Source organism: Macrotis lagotis, chromosome X (genome assembly GCF_037893015.1).
Source record: "Macrotis lagotis isolate mMagLag1 chromosome X, bilby.v1.9.chrom.fasta, whole genome shotgun sequence".
Taxonomy (NCBI): domain Eukaryota; kingdom Metazoa; phylum Chordata; class Mammalia; order Peramelemorphia; family Peramelidae; genus Macrotis; species Macrotis lagotis.
The window spans coordinates 624022815-624041911 of record NC_133666.1 but is presented as its reverse complement, the minus strand read 5'-3'; the positions used below and the strand labels follow the sequence as shown (position 1 = coordinate 624041911).

The following is a 19097-nucleotide window of genomic DNA, read 5'->3' as shown; positions in this document are numbered from 1 at the left end:
AGAGGAAGGAGAGATTACACCTAGCTAAGACAACTGGGAAGATTTTGCAGAAGAAAATTAATCATGGGCTCTGAAAGCTAAAACCCATGCACAAAAGGTGGGTAACATGCATGAAAAGCAGGTGGCAGGTAAAGTGTGTGAGGGAAACATTTTCAAATTCCCATTTCTGACTGAGGGACAAGCTATAGTGTTGAATATACTTTGCTGTTTTGTATCTTTCACAGAATCATGAAACTATAAAGGAATTTAGTGATCATAGAGTCCAACTCCCTAATTTCTGAGGAAACAAATCTAGAAAGAAATAAGTTTCTTCACATTATACAGCTATCCTAGCTAGTAACAAAACTACAACTAAACTCTACTCTCCTGCAGAAGTAAACTTTTTAGAGCAGTAAACTACAGATTAAAGATTTAGGAAAACGATATCCTTGCTTGCTGATAACTTCCTTAGTAGGTAGATCTGTGAACTTGTTTTTAAAAATATTTTCATATTTCACTATAATTGATTTCCTTTGTACTGCTACATGTTTTATTTTATGCATTTAAAAACATTCCAAAAAGGAATTAGTCACACACACACACACACACACACACACACACACACACACACACACACACAATTACCAATCCTTGAGAGGCAGAGAAAAGAGAATGAATTATTCTTGTGGGACTAAAGCAGAAGCTACCAGGGCCTGAGTCAAATGAGGCTTAAAGGGCAGAGGCATGACAATTCAGATCAGTGTCATCATGTAATAGCTGTAGTACTGGAAAGTGCTACTATAACTGGGGTATACTGCCATCAGGTAGGAGCTATACAACAAAGCCAGTCAGCCTAAGAGGGAAGACACATACTAAACACAGGACTGCCTTGATATTGTTATGCTTTCCCCCCCTTTTAATAAGAAAATATATATTTTGTTAAAACAGTCAAATACTATTAGTCAGTGTATATATGAATTTTATGATGATGCATAAGGTTTGAACAATAAGTGAGAATTACAATCAGTTTTTCCCAAGTGTGAATATATATTCATATATATTAACATACATTATATATATAAATAAAAATATATTCATATATATGTATCTGTATCTAGTCTTTTAGGGCAACTGTGAAAAGAATTGTCCAACATAAAGCTAAATGAACCCATAAACTGATTATAAACCTTTCTTCAAAATCTAATATAACCCTAATCTTATACAAATAACTTTATGGTACAAACTCTGGTGCTTCCATCCCATTAAGAACATGACCAAACTTCAGGGTTTACAAAATCCTGGATCCCTTATTACATCATTTATTAGTAACAGTACTAGTAATCATTGTATTTTACATTTGTATGCTACTTTAAAGTTTAGTAATTTGCTCATAGCAATTCTGCAAAATAGGCAAATTATTATTATCCCTGTTTTACAAATATGGAAATATAAATAGGTGCTTATGTTCATATAGCTAGTGAGAAATATGAGGGGGTAGAAGTCTGTCTCCCTGACCTTCCTCTCACTCAGTTGATGTAAGCACAGAAAGAGGAAGATAATAGAGGCAATGAGGTATTTCTTTTTTTCTTTTTTTTCTTTTAAAAGATTTCTTAAGGCAGTGGGGTTAAGTGGCTTGCCCAAGGTCACACGGCTAGGTAATTATGAAGTGTCTGAGGTCGGATTTGAACCCAGGTACTCCTGACTCCAAGGTGGGTGCTCTTATCCATTGCGCCACCTAGCCAGCCAATGAGGTATTTATTAAGAGTCCAGATCCTTGTTCAACTCTCTGAACTTCCTTTCCTGATGGATGTGGTGGGATGGAGAGAAGAGAAATTCCTCTCCCCTTCTGCCCTCCTAAAATGGATTCCTGCCTTGAATTCTTCAACTGTTCAAAAGATATCACTAAGGTTTGCTAGTTTCAAAATCCACTTCCAATTCAGACCTTTTTTCCCATAAAGCAATGCCAAAATGAATTCTTCATAATTCTAGAGAACTACCTCCTTAGCTCTATTATTACCTCCCTTACTTTACATCAATTAGCTGGGGAAAAGGGATACCAAATTCCATTCTTCCTCACATACATATTTCCAAGTATACTAGGTAGTAGCAGAGCTGGATCTTGAATCTAAGTCTTCAGGGATGCAGGTAGTGCAATGTAAGAAAAGTGGATTTGGAGTCAATCCAATTTGATATCAAAGTTTCACAACTATTCTGACAAGCTTAGGGAATCATTTTTGGAACTACCTCTTCATGTCCCTTATTCCCCAATGAGAATTATTTTCGCACTTCCTTACCCTTGTACACCCCTCCCCCCACTCCAGATTACTCTGTAGTCTTATCTACTCTATGATTTAAGTGAATGTCTCAGTATCAGATATTTCCAATTGCCTAATGACCCAAGCAGTAGACTCAAATACAAGTATCCTCAGTTAAGGGAAATATAAGTCTTTCAACAGGGCAAATCATTTTGAAAACAAAATGTGGAGAAAAAAATTGTTTTATCATAGTAAACGAAAATATAGTCTCTCCATCAGAGAGGATATAAGAATAAAGAAATAGGAATGTTAAGAATGAACAATTAAGGAATCAGTATGATGTAATAGTGTAATTGGCATTAAAATGGCTTGGTTTTGAATTCTGACATATACCAACTGTGTGACTCTGAAATCACAAATATAGCCTCTCTGATCCTGTTTCCTCCTGTAAAATAATAATAGTCTGTACCTTACTAGGTTGTTGTTTGAGTCAAATGAGATGATATATGTAAAACATTTTACAAACCTTGAAGATTTATAAAACTGTCAGTTATTCCTATTATTGAATATTAAAATTTAACTCTTGGAAAATCATATTAAGATATCTTGAAATTCAGCATTGAAATGGGCCTAAGGTTACTTGTTCTAATCACATTTGTTCCTTATATTTTTATAATAAAGATAATAGGAGAGTGTAGTATAATCGTCAATTGTTAACATTTTTTGAAAGTTATTTTTAAAATTGAAATTTGGAGTCAAAGGGCTTAGGTTTGAATTCTGGCTCCACTATTTATCTCCTGTGTGGCCCAAGAAGGCTACTAAATTCTTCTAGCCCTTAGTCATCACTTCTATAAAATTACAGGTTAAATTACATGATTTCTAAAGGTCCCTTCCAGTTGTAAATCTTATGATTTTATTAAATTCATAAATTTCATTTTTCACTTTTCATTCATTTGAGAAAAAGGCACATATTAAGAATATTAAGAATACAAATTGCAGGGAGAGCTCAGAGAAAACAACAAATAATTTTGTGAGCTGAATTAGCAAAAATAAGTCATGAATTGGCAGTTTCACTACAGGGTTTATCTCCAGTATGGCTACTTTGTGGTGAAATAATTTTAAAGTGTTGGCCTTCTCGAAAGCCTTCTCAGTTCATTATATTTAAGAGCCTTATGTTGAATGGGTATGGTAAATTAATACGATTCATGTTCTCTAGCATGAATTTTATGATGATGAATATCTTAAGCAATCAGTGAATTATAATCATAGTTTTCCTCCAGTGTGAATTCTTTGATGTTTAGTGAGATTAGAGCTCTCAGTGAAAGTTTTTCCACATTCATTACATTCATAGAGTTTAAATGCAGTATGAATTTTCTGGTGTTTAATGAGGTTAGAACTCATACTAAAGACTTTTCCACATTCATTACACTCAAAGGACCTTTCACCAGTGAGACATTTTTGATGTCTTATAGGGTTTCCATTTTGGCTGAAGATTTTCCCACCTTCTTTACACTCAAAGGGTTTTTCATATTCATTTTGCTCATTAGGATCTTCTTCATTATGCATTCTCTGGTGCTGAAGAAATATTGAATGGATGCTGAAGACTTTTCTACAATCATTACAATAAAAGAGTTTCTGTGAAATGTGAGTTTTCTGATGTTTAGTAAGATTAGAATTCTGGTTGAAGGTTTTTCCACATTCACTACACTCATAGGGTTTTTCACCAGTATGAATTCTTTGATGTTTAGTGAGATTAGAGTTCTGGTTGAATGTCTTTCCACATTCATTACATTCATAGGGTTTCTCACCAGTGTGAATTTTTAGATGTCGAATAAAAGATGAATGAACACTAAAAGACTTGCCACATTCATTACATTCATATGGTTTCTCACCTGTGTGAATTCTCTGGTGTTTAACAAGGTCAGAGTTCTGGTTGAAAGTTTTCCCACATTCATTACACTCATAGGGCTTCTGTCCGGTATGAATTTTTTGATGTTGAATAAAAGATGAGTGTGCATAGAAAAATTTATAACATTCCTTACATTCATATTGCAGTTCTTCCACATGAACCCTCTGGTGTCTGATAAGGTGTGAGCTCTGACTGAAAGCTTTCCCACATTCTTTGCATTCATAAGGCTTTTCTACAGTGTGAATTCTCTGGTGTTTAATAAGGTTAGAACTTTCACTGAAGGCTTTACCACATTCATTGCATTCGTAAGGTTTTTCACCAGTATGAATTCTCTGGTGCTTAATAAGGTTTGAACTCAAACTGAAGGCTTTTCTACACTCATTACATTCATAGGGTTTTTCTCCTGTATGTGTCCTCTGATGATCAATAAGATTAGAGCTCTGGCTAAAAGTTTTTCCACATTCCTTACACAAAAAGGGCTTCTGTACACTGTGAATTTTTTCATATCCAAAAAGAGTAGAATTCTGTCTGAATATTGTCTCATATACATTAGATTTGTAAGGCTTTTCTTCTGTATGGATTCTCTGATGATTAAATAAGTCTGAATTCTTTTTGAAGCTTTGGCCACATACATTACAAAGATGAGGTATCTCTTCTGTAGGAACTGTCAAGTGTCTAAAGGGGTTTGAATTCTGACTGAAGCTGTTATCAAAATCACTTCCTTCCTGGTCTCTTTCCTCAGTGGAGGTTTTCTTATGGATCAGTGTCACTGGTCTGAAGTCTCTTTCCTGGGAAAAAGGTTTCCTTAATTTTTCCCCTGTGAGGTTTTCCAGATCTTCCTCAAATCTGCTTCGATATTCAAATGCTTTTTCATACTCAGGTTCCAGGGAAATATCCTCTTTAAGTCTTTCTGACATCATATGCCATAATTCCATTTCTTCAAAAATATCCTGTTTTAGAGGTGATTTTTTCAGTTCTGTGTTCACTATCTGAAACAATAAATACAAAACTCAACTGTTATTCTAGAAGAAAAGAAACAGGGAAAGAACAGGATAGAGTCCAAATGAAACAAATGCCTCCTGAGAAGGCATGCTATTGATGGGCTATTATGAAATGAGGTAATAAATGTATGTAGAGAATTATTTAAATGTCAACTGAAATTAATAATACAACTCATATTTTTGCATCTTTTCCTCACAACAATCCTTATGAGTATTATTATACCCTTTTTTAATAGATGAAGAAACAGAGTTTCCAGAGAGATTATGTGATTTGCCCTAAGATTATACAAAAAAGTAATGCTGGAGATGAGATTGCTGCAAATCTAGGTCTTTCCTTTCTATAAGTATAATTTTCTTTCCACTATCATCCTATTAATTCAATTCTGAGGAAAGAAGATTGAAGTAGGGAACTAAAGTGGAAGGAGCAATGGTAAGCATAGTGGACAGAGTGAGTCTAGAGACTAAGGCAAGCCTATGGAAAAAGATGAAAAGTGTGTCTGGGGGAAGAGGAGAAACTGGGAGCTCTGATAATGAGCAAACTGTATCAGATGTTGAGAGGTCATACTGAAGTACAATATAAATGTTTGTGAAATTCCCCTATAGAAAGGGGTCCCTGACATCCTTCTAGGCCCTGAGAAATTCCTTAGAAATATAACTTTGGCTAGGCGCCTTTGGGTCTGAAAAATAGTCTGAATAGGACCCAAGGGGTCATGGATATGCCATAAAATTGTCTAAAGATTTACAAAGCACCCATGTTAGCCTAATTATCTTGCTGTATCTGTTAAAATTCCAGGACTGCTTCCCCTTTGCCCAGGTGCAGCTGGAACCATAAGACAGTAAATTTCACTCCCTCAAACTTGTGGGAAGCCTGTGAATATGTGACTCCCTCTCTCAGGAAACAAGTTCAGACATAATACAAAGACCTTGACCCTTTTCCTACTCTGTCTAGCCCCCATCTATACTGAGCCATATGTTTACATGTTTGTATTAGTATGACAAGACAATATATCTAACTGCTGTCTTTGCTTCTGTATCCTGCTTACTCTCAGTACCCCCCCACCAAACACTATAAAAACCCAATCCCCTGAACACTCAGATGCTGTCTGATTTGGGTACTCTATCCCCAGGAAATCCCTGGGAATAAAGATCTCCAAACTTATCAAATTCTGGTCTCCATCTCACTCTTTGGGTTCAACAATACAAGCAAGGTTTTGTACTGGTTATTAGGATTATAATGGGGAATAAATATAAGAAAGATCATCTTTGTCTTCAAAGGAAGGCGGGAGAAGGGAACAAGCATTTATACAGCATCTACTATGTTCCAGCCACTGTATTAAGCAGTGGAGATACAAAAATAAAGTGAAAAGAAAAAAAGAAACACAAGATCCTCAAGAAGCTTTCAGTTTAGTGGAGGAGATAACATGCAAACAAATATATGCAAAGTAAGCTATATAATTAGATAGGAAATGGTTAATAGAGGAAAGGTACAAGAGGGATTGGAGATGGCTTTCACAAAAAGCTGGGATTTTAGTTGGGACTTAAAAAAAAGCAGGGAAATCAGTGCAGGAGTTGAGGAGGATTGCATTTCAACCACGAAAGACAGCCAGAGAAAATGCCCAGAGCAACGAGACTGCCTAGAAGCCAGTATCACTTGACTAAAGAGTAGGTAGCAGAGAGTTAAGAAGCCTGGAAACTGAGGAGGGGGGCTAAGTTATGAAGGGGTTTGAATGTGAAGCAGAGCTTTGTATATTTAATTTTAGAGGCAATGGTAAGCCACCAGAATTTATTTACTAGTGGGGTGATATGACTGGACCTGTCCTTTAGAAAGAATCACTTTAACTACTGATGGAGAATGAATTAGAGACTTGAAACAGGCAGATCCACCAGTAGGCTATTGTAACAATACAGATGTGAGGTGATGAAGGTGTGGTGGTAGTATCAGAGGAGAGAAGGGGGTATATTTGGGAGATGTCAAAAAAAGTGAAATCAATAGGCCTTGGGAAGAGATTGGATGTGGGGGTGGTATTGAAGGGAGTTATTCACTTTTATTTTTGTTTTTTAACCAATGCAATTTCCTTATTTGATGGTGTAATTTAAATATAACACTCTTTCGATGGGACCAAACTATCCCTTCAGCACTAAACTTCTAAGAGTCTAAGAAACAAGAATCGTGATAACAGTGAAATTTGAGAGGTTACAGATGTGATTCAATGTGGGTAAATATAATCCAAGTTTTATTTATAGGATGACAGGCTTTGAGCACTAAAGTATTTGAGAGATTGTTATGTGGAAGAATTAGAATTAATTTGATCTCTGAGGATAAAACTAGTAGCATTAGGAGGAAGTTGCAAAGAGTGAGATTTTGGTCTGATGCAAAGAAAAAAAAATCCTAACAATTACATCTGTCCAAAGGTGATTTAGCCTGCCTTGGGGGATAATGGACTTGCTGTCACAACATGTTTTAAAGAGAAGACTAAAGAACACTTGTAGGGAATGTTATGCACTACTATTAGAATATTGGTTTGAGATAACAATCTCTGAGATGCCTTCCAACTGTGAACTTCTCTAGGTATGATTCTACAACCTAGGAAAACTCTAAAAGCCATTGTATGGCTTGTCTGGGTTGCAGAGGTTGAGAAGGATGTTTCTGGGATTGATTTATAAAAACACAGAAAGGTAGAGTATGATTTTCCTCATCAAATTTCAGAATTACAATTAGAAGAAATATTTTTAGTTTAAAAACTGTCCTGCTTTAAGGAAGAGTTAATAAAAACTAGACAAACTGACATCAGTCTGAGTGGTCACAAATTTTCTGATGCTTTTAGGTCATGAAAATCCTGTAAAGTGCCACACTGAGAGAAAATGAATGTAACACTTCTCAGACAGCGCATGTCCTGTAAGTCCAATTCTAATACTCAAGAGTGAATGGCTGCAGATGCACAGATTAGCAGCAAAGAAAGCCCTTCAGAGAAGCCTTATAACTATATTCCCTTGTTGAGAGAATAAATGATCTGGGTTCCCAGAAATAACTGGTTTATATGTCTTCTTTTTAAAAGGGTGGGAAAAGGGTGGCTAGGTCGTGCAGTGGATACCCTGGAGTCAGGAGTACCTGAGTTCAAATGTGGCTTCAGACACTTCCTGATTACTTAGCTGTGTGGCCTTGGGCAAGCCAGTAACCCCATTGCCTTCCAAAAACTTAAAAAAAAAAGGTGGGAAAAACTTAGCTACGAGGAAGTTTTAAATGGATGATGAAAGAGTCCCTAGCTTGGTTAGAAAGTCAATCTTCCTAGAGAGAACTTTGAAGAATGGGAAAAATTCAGGGAAAGTTAAAGGAAGTTGCTCGTTTCCTACTTATCAGAGCTCACACTGCCCAGGCACAAAGAGCAGAAACCCTGAAAATAGAAAGTCCTATCTGAGTCCAGATGAAATAGAATCTTAAATTTGAACTGAGTGTAAAACAAATGGGGAGGAGCAGGAGTTCCTGAACAAATTCCATCCCCATTGCTAATTGTAGGACAGGAGCTGGAGGTTTTTCTTTTCTCCTGTGTGCACTGCAGGTTCTTTAATTCAGAGAGGTCAAAGGAATGCTACTTGGAGGAGAAAAAGATTTATTGTACAGCCTTGGTGGCAGGGCTGCCTCCACACACAAATCAATTTGCATATCCCAAGTCTCTAGTTCATGCTTCTTAAATCTGTTTATCAGTTCCCACTGTGCTTCTCCCCTCACATCTCCTCCTGTTACTAATCCTAAATCCTCTTCTAGCAAATCCACTTTTCCACTCACAAGTCTCCCCCTCCACCATTCTATCCTCTGGCCTCGATATTTATAGGGGCATAGAACAAAGATGGTTTCATGCCAAATCTGAGACCTTCATAAGTAACATAAGTATAAACAATGTTGTGTAATTGGCTACAACCAAATTCCAAGTTCCATAACTGTGAATAAGGGAAATTCATATTCACATCTGGGTCAAATGGCTTGTATTACATAAACTCAAATCCAATAATTTTCCAGCATTTTATCCATACAAAGTGCCCTCTTAGCAGAGCCTAGATACCTGCACTTCTTCCAGGTGGAGTGCATGGCTTTACCTGCAAATGTCTTTGATATCTCAAGTATGTTTCTGCTCAGCCCCGAGGTCTTTTCTACTAGTTGAAGGAAAGAGAATCTAATATTGCAAAGACTCTAAGTGTATATGTGCTTCTGCATTTGATTGTTTTATTTATCCATATGCATTTGTTTCTAATTTATCTATTATCTTTTGTGCTTAATTGTTGGCTTTTAATTTTTTTTAAAGAGGAAACCAGGGTTAAGTCACTTGCCCAGGGTCACATAGCTGGTAAACATCTAAGGTTCAGATCTGAACTCAAATCCTTGTGACTCCAGGATTGGTGCTCTATCTGTATATACTCTATCAGTTTTCAAAAATTTATATTCAGCTCATTAATCATTTTTTCTATTTTGTTAATATATAATTAGAGATATCCAATTTTCCCTAAGGACTGCTTTAATAGACATTTTGATATATTGTTTCATCATTATCATTTTCTTTCAGTTATTATTTCTTTGTTCTTTGACCATTCATAGTCTCTTTGAATTTGTGATCAATAAACCAATTTTTTTACTACATTGTGGTCTATGAAGAATATATTAACTATTTCTGCCTTTACACATTTGCACTAACTCTATGTCTTAGAATATAGTCAATTTTTGTAAAAGTTCCATGCAGTGTTGAGAAATATGTATATTCCTTTGCATTTTCATTTTTATGACATAAGTCTTTTCACTTGTGGCTTTCTCTGATATTTTGTTCAGTTTCATATTTTCCCTTTTATGTTAGGCTTCTCTAAACGAGTCACTGAAGTCTCTTGTCACTGTGGTTGTTACTATGTCTTCTTCTAGCTCCTTTATGAATTGGATGCCAAGACATTTGGAAGATTTAGATATTGGTTTATTGTCTATGATTCCTTTTAACATAATGTGACTTTCTTGTTTATACCTATTTTTTAATGTTTGTTTTTGCTTTTTCAGGTAGTATAATTGTAATTCTTGCTTTTGAAGAGTTATTTGATGAATGATAAATTTTATTCCTTCCACTTTATTTTGTATACCTTGGCTTTTTAAATGTATTTATCTTAATCTGTCATTTTTTTCATTTTATTGGATGAATATTCACATGAAGTTATGAGAATTAAGTTTACATTTTCCATGTCTCATTTTTCCTCTATAAATATTATAAAATAAATACAGCACATTATTACATCCTTATTACTGAACTTTAATCTTTTTTAAAGTGATCCTGTTCCCATTAGTATTCTTCTCTTCACCCTTGATTCCCTCCTCTTGCCTGTTTCTTCTTTCCCAGTAGGGTTTTACTTATTAGTTCTTTTCTTTTCTGCTTTTATCTGGTTATCTGGTTATAGAAGTTCCCCTCTGCTTCTTTTTTCCTCTCAGTAAATTCCCTCATCCTCTCATCTTTTGCATTTCATTTTTTGCATCCCTTTCCAAAAAGGATTTTTCTTATTTTCTTCATTACCTACCTGCTTTCTCTATGCTTCTGATTCATTACCTCTAAAAATTATCTAATCTTATCTATTCTCAATATTCCCTATGTAACAAAATTTCCAATATATCCATTCTGAGTTCTCTCTAGGCAGTTTCTGCCATTACCTTGTAGAACTTGCCCCATGGATTCTTTCCCTCTGTTTCTCCCTCTCAGAACAATGTTCAGAGAGGACACTACTTCATGATTAGACCATTCCTCTACCACATCCCTGATTATGCAGCCCTTCTCTGATATCCTCTCCCATTACTTTGCTCTCATTTACTTCAGTGTCTTTTTCCTCTTCCTAGGTTCATGCTCCCTGACTCCCCCAGGTATCAGTTACTCCCACCCCTTCCTGAATTCCAATACATACCTAGTACATACCCATCTTCCTTCATAAACCACCTCTCTCTCTTCACCCATGGGAGCATTCTCAATGAAATTCCATTTACAACCAAATCAAAACTCCTTTCCCTCTTTTTTCAATACTCCCTACTTTCTTCCCATTCATTAGCCTGCAGGTTTTTTTTTCTCATTGAGATCATGAAGGTCAACTTCCCTTCATTGCTAGCCCTCAATTTGACTCAGTCACATCATACATTCCTTTCCACTTCTTTCAAATACCTCTTCATTATTGAATATCCATCTTTTTTCATTTATGGTTAAACTCAGAATTACAGGTTAAGTTACTCAAGGATGCATCCTACTCCATTGCCCTTTGGGACTCATTATTCCATTGCATCCTGTTTTCTGTTGAGTGCAGAATAGTCTTCTGGTATTTGAATATCCCTTGCAATCGAAGATCTTTCTATTGATTGCTTGCAGAACTTCTTGTTTCTGAATTGGATTGTCAAATTTTACCCAATGTGTCTTAGAGCTTGCAATACTGGGGTTTTGTTTTGAGGCAATTTATGAATTCTTTCAATTGGCCTTCCATTTTCTATGTTCAAAAGGTCTGGATAATTGTCTTCTAAGTCCTACATTATGGTGTGAAGGGTTCTGTCATGTTCTTAGCTTATCTCTAAGCATCCTGTCTTTGAGATCAGCATGTATTGCTTATAGTGAATATATTTTAATATCATTGGGTTTTTGCTTCTTCTCTTCTAGATCGTTCTTTACTTCTGTATATTTGCATTCTCAGTACATTATTCTCTTTTGTTCACCTTTTCTGTTTTACCCATTCATTTTGTTGTGCAGACTGTAAGTTCTGCTCTCATACTTCTCATCTCTTTTGAACTCCTCAGGAACAGTGTTTTGTGATTCCATATTCTCCTCTCCAGGGTTTTATGTCTCATTGAGCATAGGACCATTTTCCTTTGTTTTATAGTTTTAATTCATGGATGTTTGAACTCATTTATTAGATATGGAAACTATTTATTTTCCTGCAGTTAATGATTTCATAGTTAACTTGTTTGCCTAATTTTAAGGTCTTTGGGTTTTCTTCTTCCTGGTAATTTCAGCTCCTTTTTTAACCTTATTTCCCCCAGTACTCACTTTCTGAGGCTCTGACTTAATTCTCTCTAATGGTGGTTTCCTGGGAGACTGAATTCCAAAGCATCTCAGCTTCCTCACATGGTACACCTCGAATAGTCCTCTGCCCCAAGTGACTTTTGGGTGGACATAACTGACTCTAGCTGGGTACTTTCTCTCAGGCTTAGTGGAGTGTCATACAACCTAATCCCTAGTTCTTTGGTTTAGCACTGGTAGTTTGGAGATCTACCATGTTGTTACTTGATTTCTGTAGTTTAGTTTCTGAGGCTTGAGGGGGTGGCCACAGAGATAGGATATGGTGCCTATTCCAACCCAGACACATCTTGTCCCTGTCCCACTATTCCAGTCTCTCCTGCAGAGATCTTTTGCAGCACAGAAACACTACCCCTCATGCTACTGGATGTATGGCCCCAACAAGCTTCCAGTCTGGTGCACTGCAAATATATGCTGGCAAACTAACCTAATCAGATGTCTGCAGCCTGGAGCTGAGATTTCCATGATACAGGAAAGAGGGAAGGCATACAAAGATGTAGTTTTTGTTGAGAGTTTGAATGGGTTAGCTGGGGCAGTCTTACTACCAATGGTATTATTGAGGGAGGGGTGCTAAGAGAGTTCAATGTAGTTTTATCAGTTCATGGCTTTGTTTTTTTAATCTTTTAGACTTCAAGCATCCCAAATCATGAAGATATTTGAAATTACTTTATTTTTGGCTCATAATTTCAGTTTTGGAGAGGTTGAAAGCTTAGAGAAAATTCCTAGCCTTCCAACTTTTCCATGATCTAGAGTTCTGCTTGTGATTGTGATGTAGAAGCTTTCCTGTGTGCATAGATAATGAAAGGTATATATTTATGAGTTGTAGTTAGTTTAAGTATTTATGAATGCTTATGAATGGGGGAATCATTGTATATATGGCACCAGACAGTAGTTAAAAACAACCTTGAACTTGGGGTCCAACCTGGTTTGAGTCCCAGCTTTTTCCTCAGTGATTATAAGCAAGGCACTTCACCTCTGAGCCTCATTTTTCCCACCTATAAAACCTGCACTAATTTAACTTACAATTGTGAGGAAAGCATTTTGAAAAACTAACAGGTACTACATCAGCATGATTATTACCATGAGATTGTGATTAAGTATTTTTTCTCTATCTCTAAATCTATAACTATGTTATCTTTATCTCTACATATAGATGGGTAGATAGGTAGATAGACATGGCTGATTACATGTGCTCCAGTCTGTGAGTGCAGGTGGTTAAGGACATACAAGGATGAGGCACAGTTGGGAAGAGGCTGAAGACTTCAGAACATTCTTCATGACCAAAAAAAGGAAATAACACATAAATGGAAACTTCTAAGTATTGTAACTCAGAAGGCTACAGAGCCCAAATCTGAAAACTTGTGGTAATTTTTTTTCAGGTTTGTTTGTTGTATCATTCCCTTATACTTTTCTTATACTTCTAGGTTCCTAAAAGATTCAGCTCAAGTCCTGTCTCCTAAATGACTGATCCATAAGTATCCTTTATCTCCAAATTATTTCATATTTACTTTGTATATTTTTTGATGTTTCTGTGTAGGTGGAACAGAAATTCTTTGAGAGCAGACTTTTTATTTTTGTCTCTATGTCTCTAGCATCAAGCACAGTGCTTAGTATATGGAAGCATTTAATAAATTCTTGTTGGGTGAATTCAATTCAATTCAACCAGCATTAAGGATCTGTTATATGTAGGATACAGTGGAGGGGGCACAAAGCCAAAAATGAAACAGTCCCTTCCTTTAAGATGTTTTTCTGGATTATATATGTAGAACTAGAAGGCACTCTCCTTAGAGATTCCTGTCTTGGTAGACTGATGTTACTCCAATGAATACTTTAACATCCTGCTCACATCTCTTTAATCTTGTAACTTTAATGATTTACATCTTTATCTTACCCAGTTATATTCTAGAAATGAAATAGTAATACAGAGGGAGAGAAAGTTAGAAGTAGAAAATGAAAGTGGAGGGCGGCTAGATGGCTCAGTGGATAAAGCACCAGCCCTGGAGTCAGGAGTACCTGGGTTCAAATCCGGTCTCAGACACTTAATATAAATTACCTAGCTGTGTGGCCTTGGGCAAGCCACTAACTTCATTTGCCTTGCAAAAACCTTAAAAAAAATGAAAGTGGTAAAGGGCAATTGTTTAAGAAGGAAATTGGAGAACAAAGAAAAATGCTGGTATTTACTGGAAAATGAAGAAACAAATGTGAAGGTAATGAAGATAGTGATAGGTAATAGAGCAGGATATTCTTGGGGAAAGATGTCATAATTAGGGAGAGATCAAAACAGAAAAGATGACAGGTACAGGAAGAGAATATTGAATGACTGTGAGAAGGAGGTAATAATTACTAAAAGGAGGCAAAATGTGATTGTACAAAGACTTGGAATCAGAGCTCCTGGGTTCAAATCTTAGCTCTGATGAAACTGCATGACTTTGGATTATTTCGTTTCAGTTTTTTTCATTGTAAATCAGGAATAACCTTCCAACAAATTCTTATTTTGATGCTCCAGTATGATAGGAATCCAGATAACCTTAAGGTGTTTTTTTGTTTTTTTTTTTTTTAGGTTTTTGCAAGGCAATGGGGTTACAGCTAGGTAATTATTAAGTGTCTGAGGCTGGATTTGAACTCAGGTCCTCCTGACTACAGGGTGGGTGCTCTATCCACTGCCACCTAGCTGCTCCCTGATCTTGAGTTCTTGAGAGATGCAGAAAGGTGCTAGCAGTTTCTTTAAAAGAGGAAGGCCAGAGTAAGCCCAGTAATGGACTAAAAATCAGTAATAAGCCTCATCACTAGCCGCAGGCTAATTTTTTCTTTCTCTTTGTGTGTGTGTGTGTGTGTGGGGCAATGGGGTTAAGTGACTTGCCCAAGGTCACAAAGCTGGTAAGTATTAAGGGTCTGAGGTCGAATTTGAACTCAGGTCCTCCTCCTCCAGGGCTGGTGCTCCATCCATTGCCTCCTAGACAAAAATACTCAAGAATCATCTTTTCAATCACCATAGAGGGGCTGTGAATCATTAGTGAAAGAAAAAATCTACATCAGTGAAATAAATCCCTGAACTGATAATTAGACTCACAGGTATTTTTAATGAAGAATACTAACAGAAAGGTGAGTTTTGAGCATTAACTCTTTGTGGATCATGAAAAGGGATTAGTCTGTTTTATATGTGTGTGTGTGTGTATACATATATATGTATATGTATATAAATCCGTTATAAAGCTGAGTCCCTAGTGAGGAAGCATGGAGGTGAAGGGAGAAGGGGCTGCCGTTGATTTCCGAGCCCCCCCGCATCATCTCTTGTCAAGAGCCCTTTTTTTTTTAGTTTTTGCAAGGCAACGGGGTTAAGTGGCTCGCCCAAGGCCACACAGCTAGGTGATTACGAAGTGTCTGAGGGCGGATTCGAAGCCTGGTCCTCCTGCCTCCAGGGCCGGGCACCGGCCGCCCCGAGACCCTTCTTGTGGCAGGGGGCACAGGGCGGGCGGGGCGCGGAAGTCTGCCCAGATGCCCGGAGGAGGGGGTGCAGGGCAACTCCACAGCGCTCACACTGGCCCCCTCAGCTCACCACCCCCTGACCCTCCCCGCGGACCCCGCCTACCCTCAGGCCTCCGGGCGTGGCGGGAGCTGTCAGTCACCCTCATCCCGGGACGCGCGGGGGAAGCCGGCCCAGCCCAGGCCGGATGGAGGCGCGGCTCCGCTCGACAGCGCGCACGCGCCCTGGGCCGCCTCTAGGGTCGCCCCTCCCCCGCCTCCGGGCCCCCCCGGCTGGCATCGCCGCCACTTAGGGGGGTGGGAGACCCGGATCCGAGGCCCAGCTCTCGCATCCTCTGACCCTGCGAGCTCGGGCAGGGAGCCCTCCTGTAACGGGCCCGCTGTGGAGGTCTCGGAGGCCCGGGGTACTGAGCCTGACTTTGTGGTATTGCACTGAGATGAACTGGCCCGCGATGGCCGCCGCGGGCTTCCCTTGGCTCAGGGCGGCCCTGGGCTACCCGGGAGAAGTGAGCCTTGCATTGACCGGGCAGAGCCGCCGGGAAGGGCCGCGCTCATGGAATCACGTAACCAGGGAACTGGAGAAGGGCCGGGGAAGCACGGCGCCCGGATCCGGAAGGGGCGTTCCGCCCGGAAGCAGCACCGCCTGGAGGCGGGGCGAAGGGAACGCAGCCAATAGGCAGGGAGAAAGGAAGCGCGAGCGTGGGCGGGGCGCGATGAAGGCGCGGGATCCAGGGAGCGCGGCCTGGGGCAGGTCTGGCCGAGAGCCCCCCTGAGCCGGGCGGGAGGAGGGGAGGAGGGGAGGGGGAGGGGGAGGACATTTTATACAGAATGAACACAGAATCATAAAACTATTGGTGGCTAACCAATCAAATTATACATTTATTTGTCATTGATTACTTAGAGTATTATCTAATTTATAATTCCTGTGTCCAACTTGACAAGATGTAATTTCCTCCAGGACTGCTGTCTCTTCTTATCAGGGTGTCAAAAAGGAAAGAATTTATCTCTTCTAGATAACCAGAGCAGTTTTTTCCTGTCTTGCTAGGATGACTCTCAATCTAATACACAACTTGAAAGCCATTCCCTGAGATGCACATTTAAAAAGATCTGCACAGATAAAACCTTTTCCCTTTGTTCTATCCAAAAGGACAGACCCTTTGGGGAAACAGAGATAAACATTCAGAACCTACAATCCTCAATTAGAGCTAACAGAATGATAATAATAATAATAGTTATTATTATTTTAATTGGAACTATACAGATCAAGAAATATTAATAAACTATGAAAGGATATTAGATTAAATACATGTTTTTCAGGGAGTCATATGATGGTAAAGTTTTCTCTGAACAATGTTTTCAAGGCTTTGGATTTTGGAGAGATCATGTTCTTGTTATCTAACCTGATATTCTCTTAAGATGGAATTAATATTTCTTGATCTATATATTACTGATCAGAAGTTAGTCTCTTAACCTTTAACTAAGGGTTATAATATACTAGTCTGGTATGTAAGGCCTGTCTCCTAGAATGATGACTTCACCTGTGTCAGTACTATCTGCTTATCACAATGTTAGTGCCTGATCAACAAACTTTAAGATAAGTAAGAGTCACCCTGGATGAGCAGAGAGAAAACTCTATTGTTTGTAAACATTTACTCTTCCCCATAAGTGGAATTCTTATCAATAGGAATTTTCAGTAAATATTATAAGATTTGAGAGAAGAAGATTGTAAAACCATGTCATCTATGTAAAATCTCATTGGTTGACTGACTAAAGTTGTATTGTTCTTTGTTTAAATTGTATAAAAATTCCCCAAAATCTTGGGTCAAGGTTGGCATTTGTAAAGTTGCCATCCACCCATGGATTTTGGAAAGATCCTAGAGAATTAAACTTCATTTATAAAACTAATTTTGTTGTTTTGTTTTAGCCAAAGAGAAATTATGATTAACATTATCTTTTAATGTTGTTTGCTTCTGCCAGATTTTCTTCCTCTTAAGAATTTTTGTATTCTGATCTGTTCATCTGTTTTCCATTTTGTTATGGGAAAAAATATCTCCTTTCTGAATTCATGTGGTGGGTAACTGTTATCAAATATATATTTATTACAACACAGAAATTAAGGAGATAAAAACGTAGGTTTTATTATTATGCTCAAACATAGGTTCAGATCTCAGAGAAAACCTGAACAATTAGGAAGATTCTGACAAGGTTTTTAGGTAAAATTATATCAGAGATATAATTCATTTATATATGACAACCTTGTTCATTCCTCTTAGGCCATAAAAGTTCAAGAGAAGATAGATTAATTAATATGGACCTATGTTTTAGCATGGTTATACATGTATAACCTATATTAGAATGCTTTCTGTCTGGGGAAGGGGAAGGAAAGGAGGGAGAAAATTGTAAAAGTTAAAACTTTTCAGAAAATGATTGTTGGAATAATAAATAAATAACATATTTAAATTTTAAAAATGAGACAAGTGCAACTAGATGAGAGTAACTGGTTCTGAAGTCAGGAGGACCTGAGTTCAAATCCCACCTCAGTTACTTAATAATTGCCTAGCTCCTTGGGCAAGTAATTTAATCCTATTACCTTAAATAAATTTATAAAAATTTTAAAAAAAGACAAGAGAGCCATAATCTATATTTCCTTCAGTGTTATAAAAGTTGAACAAACAGAGTCATAAACTCATATATCCCCTAAGGAAACAAATTTCATTAAACAAACTATATAGATAAACTAAGACAGGTTACAGATTAAACTATATTGAGAGGATTCACAGTAGGCTGTTTGAGAAGGGTTTACATGTCACTAAGGAGTTAGGAACAATTGGGTTTCTTTCTCTGGCTTCTTATCTAAATTTTTTTCCCACATCTCATGGGACAGCTTTTGTTTTGGTATATGATTATTAAGAGAGATTTTGGGGGGTAGCTAGGTGGCACACTGGTTAGAGCACCAGCCTTGGAGTCAGGAGGAGCTGAGTTCAAATGTGGTCTTAGACACTTAATAATTACCTAGCTGTGTGATTCTGTACAAGTCACTTAACCCCATTGCCTTGCAAAAAGCAAAAAAAAAAAAAACCCAAAAGACAGACTTTGAGAAATCTCCCTAAATCTCAAATAATTAATGAAAAAATTTAAAAATTCCCATGATACTTTTTTTTTGGAGTAATTCTCCATCTTGAATTCTTTTTATTCTGCTAATTTAAAAATTTTTGCACTGGCAACTACAACTTATGCGAATGATGTATAGTCATCCCCAATTCTGTTATTGATTTCATTTCTCATTTGGGCTATTTTGGAATTTCTAATATTGTGTTTCATCAGATCACTTTGTTTTGTAATTTTTATAAAGAGCATTGTCATTTCTTTAAGGCTTGAATTTTTTTAGGATCTCTTGTTG

At 37.6% G+C, this 19097-nt stretch overlaps 1 protein-coding gene across 1 annotated transcript; it reads right to left on the bottom strand.

Annotated features, from left to right (window-relative positions):
- Nucleotides 1-1080: 1080 nt before the first annotated feature.
- On the bottom strand, nucleotides 1081-15931 carry LOC141500225 (uncharacterized). The gene is made up of 2 exons (XM_074203228.1): nucleotides 15804-15931; nucleotides 1081-5132 (listed from the first exon to the last, which is right to left on the bottom strand). The coding sequence occupies exon 2, from the start codon at nucleotides 5076-5078 to the stop codon at nucleotides 3498-3500; it is 1581 nt and encodes a 526-aa protein (XP_074059329.1). The 5' UTR covers nucleotides 5079-5132; nucleotides 15804-15931; the 3' UTR covers nucleotides 1081-3497.
- Between the last annotated feature and the right edge of the window lie 3166 nt (nucleotides 15932-19097).

What these genes read in the sequence shown, in the direction of transcription:
- LOC141500225 (XM_074203228.1), bottom strand. Translation starts at nt 5,078, where the DNA reads ATGGAATTATGGCATATGATGTCAGAAAGACTTAAAGAGGATATTTCC.